Consider the following 1,994-nt stretch of genomic DNA (forward strand, 5'->3'; position numbering starts at 1 on the left):
GGGGTGCTCGGGGGTGCTCGGGGGTGTCTGGGGGTGCCGCCCCCCCTCACCAGGTACTCGAACACCAGCGTGAGGCAGCTCCGCGTGTGGATGATGTCGTGCAGGGTGACGATGTTGGCGTGCTTGAGGTCCTTGAGCAGGGACACTGCGGTGACAGCGGCAGCCTGGGCTCCACAAGGGGCCCCAAGGGACCATAAGGGTCCCCCTGTGTCCACAAGGGGCCCCAAGGATCCTCTCTTGTCCCCCGGTGTCCCTCTGGATCCTCCCCGTGTCCCCAGGTCCCCCATGTGTCCCCCTTTCCCCTCCATGTCCCCCATGTCCCGCTGTCCCTCCGTGGTCCCCTTTCCCCCCCATGTCCCCGTCCTCCTGTGTCGCCCCTGTGTCCCCCATTTCCCCCCATGTCCCCCCGTGCCCCCATGTCCCTGTGTCCCTCTATGTCCCCGTGCCCCCCGTGCCCCCCGTGTCCCCCCGCGCCCCCGCACCCTCGCGGATGGCGGTGCAGGGCGCCCCCTCCTCGTGCTCCAGCCGGATCTCCTTGAGGGCCACCAGGTTCTCGGTGAGTTTGCTGCGCCCCTTGTACACCGTGGCGTACGTGCCCTGGCGGGGGGACACATTTGGGGTGAAAAACGGCAAAAACGGGCAACGCGGCGCGCCCCCCGCCCAAACGGAAACATCCCGAATCGGGGCTTCTCCCCCAAAACGGGGGGCCCGAGGCAGCCCCAAATACAGGAGCTCAACGGGGAGTTCACACAATTACAGTTCTTATTTTTGAAAACACAGAATTAGGGCAAAATACCGCTGAAATGGTCAAACCGAGGGGCTCCCAGGCACCGTCCCCAGCGGGGAAACCTTCCAAATTTGGGAATTTCCCCCCAAAACAAGGCCCGCCCCCACCTCCAGGGCAGAAATCTTCCAAAAGGGGAGGGAAAAACCCCTAATTTTCAGGCTTCTCTTCTGGGGCAAAATCCCCCCAAAAGGGCCAAGCTCCCAGCGGGGCGCCCCTCCCTGCCCCTGCCGAGGGAAATGCCCCAAACGGGGCGGTTTCCCCCCAAAGCGGCACCCGTTCTGGGGGCAAAGCGGACGGTTTGGGGGCCGGCTCCCACCTCGCCCAGCTTGTCCAGCTTCACGTAGGTCTCCAGCTTCCCGAAGCCGATCTCGGACTGCGGGAAGAGGCAGCAGTGGGGGGGGGTTGGGAAGGGGGGGCCACTGGGATGGACTGGGATGGACTGGGGTGGACTGGGGTGGAGCTGGGAGCAACTGGGAGAACGGGCAGGGCGTCGAGCGCAACCCCGTCCACCCTGCTCTATACTGGTCTATACCAGCCCATGCAGGTCTATACCGGTCTATACTGGTCCATGCTGGTCTACACTGGTCTACACCAGCCCATGCAGGTCTATACTAATCTATACTGGTCTATAGCAGCCCATACACCTCTATACTGGTCCATACTGGTCTACACCAGCCCATACACGTCTATATTGCTCTATACTGTTTTATACCACTCCATGCGGATCCGCACTGGTCTATACTGGTCTATGTGGGTCTATACTGCTCTACACCTGCTCATGAGAGTGCATACTGGTCTATACTGGTCTATACCGCTCTATACAAGCCTATATCCACTATACCAACTCATATTGCTCTACACTGCTCCATGCGCCCCAGTACGACTCCGCGCTGCTCTATACTGCCCCGTACCCCCCATACTGCCCCATAGACCCCCGTACAGCTCCCTACCCCCCCCTATAGCCCCCATACATGCCCTATAGGTACCAGGGAGACGCGGCGCAGGCGGCGGGTGAGCGGCCGCTCGAACAGGGGGCTCTGCAGCGTCAGCCGCTCCAGACACCCCTCGGGCAGCCGGATGTCGGCCGGCAGCGACAGCCGCTTGTTCAGGTCCTGGCGGGGGGCACAGGCTGAGCGGGGCCCCCCCGGAGCAGGAACCCCCCACAACGACACCCCAAACCTCCCTGCCCCGCCCCAGCACCCCAAAA

The 1,994-nt window shown here is 62.7% G+C and overlaps 1 protein-coding gene across 1 annotated transcript in view; it reads right to left on the reverse strand.

The window, feature by feature from the left end:
* Positions 1-1,994, reverse strand: part of LOC112958137 (cyclin-dependent kinase 16-like) — a 10,102-nt gene that overhangs the window by 5,481 nt on the left and 2,627 nt on the right. Inside the window, exons 2-5 of the mRNA XM_026051944.1 lie at positions 1,774-1,916; positions 1,104-1,160; positions 483-597; positions 51-145 (exon numbers count right to left, since the gene is read on the reverse strand). Coding sequence (XP_025907729.1) covers positions 51-145; positions 483-597; positions 1,104-1,160; positions 1,774-1,916 — 410 coding nt within the window. The remainder of the gene's footprint in view (positions 1-50; positions 146-482; positions 598-1,103; positions 1,161-1,773; positions 1,917-1,994) is intronic.

Source organism: Nothoprocta perdicaria, unplaced genomic scaffold (genome assembly GCF_003342845.1).
Source record: "Nothoprocta perdicaria isolate Ctin4 unplaced genomic scaffold, notPer1 scaffold_802, whole genome shotgun sequence".
NCBI classification, from domain to species: Eukaryota; Metazoa; Chordata; class Aves; order Tinamiformes; family Tinamidae; genus Nothoprocta; species Nothoprocta perdicaria.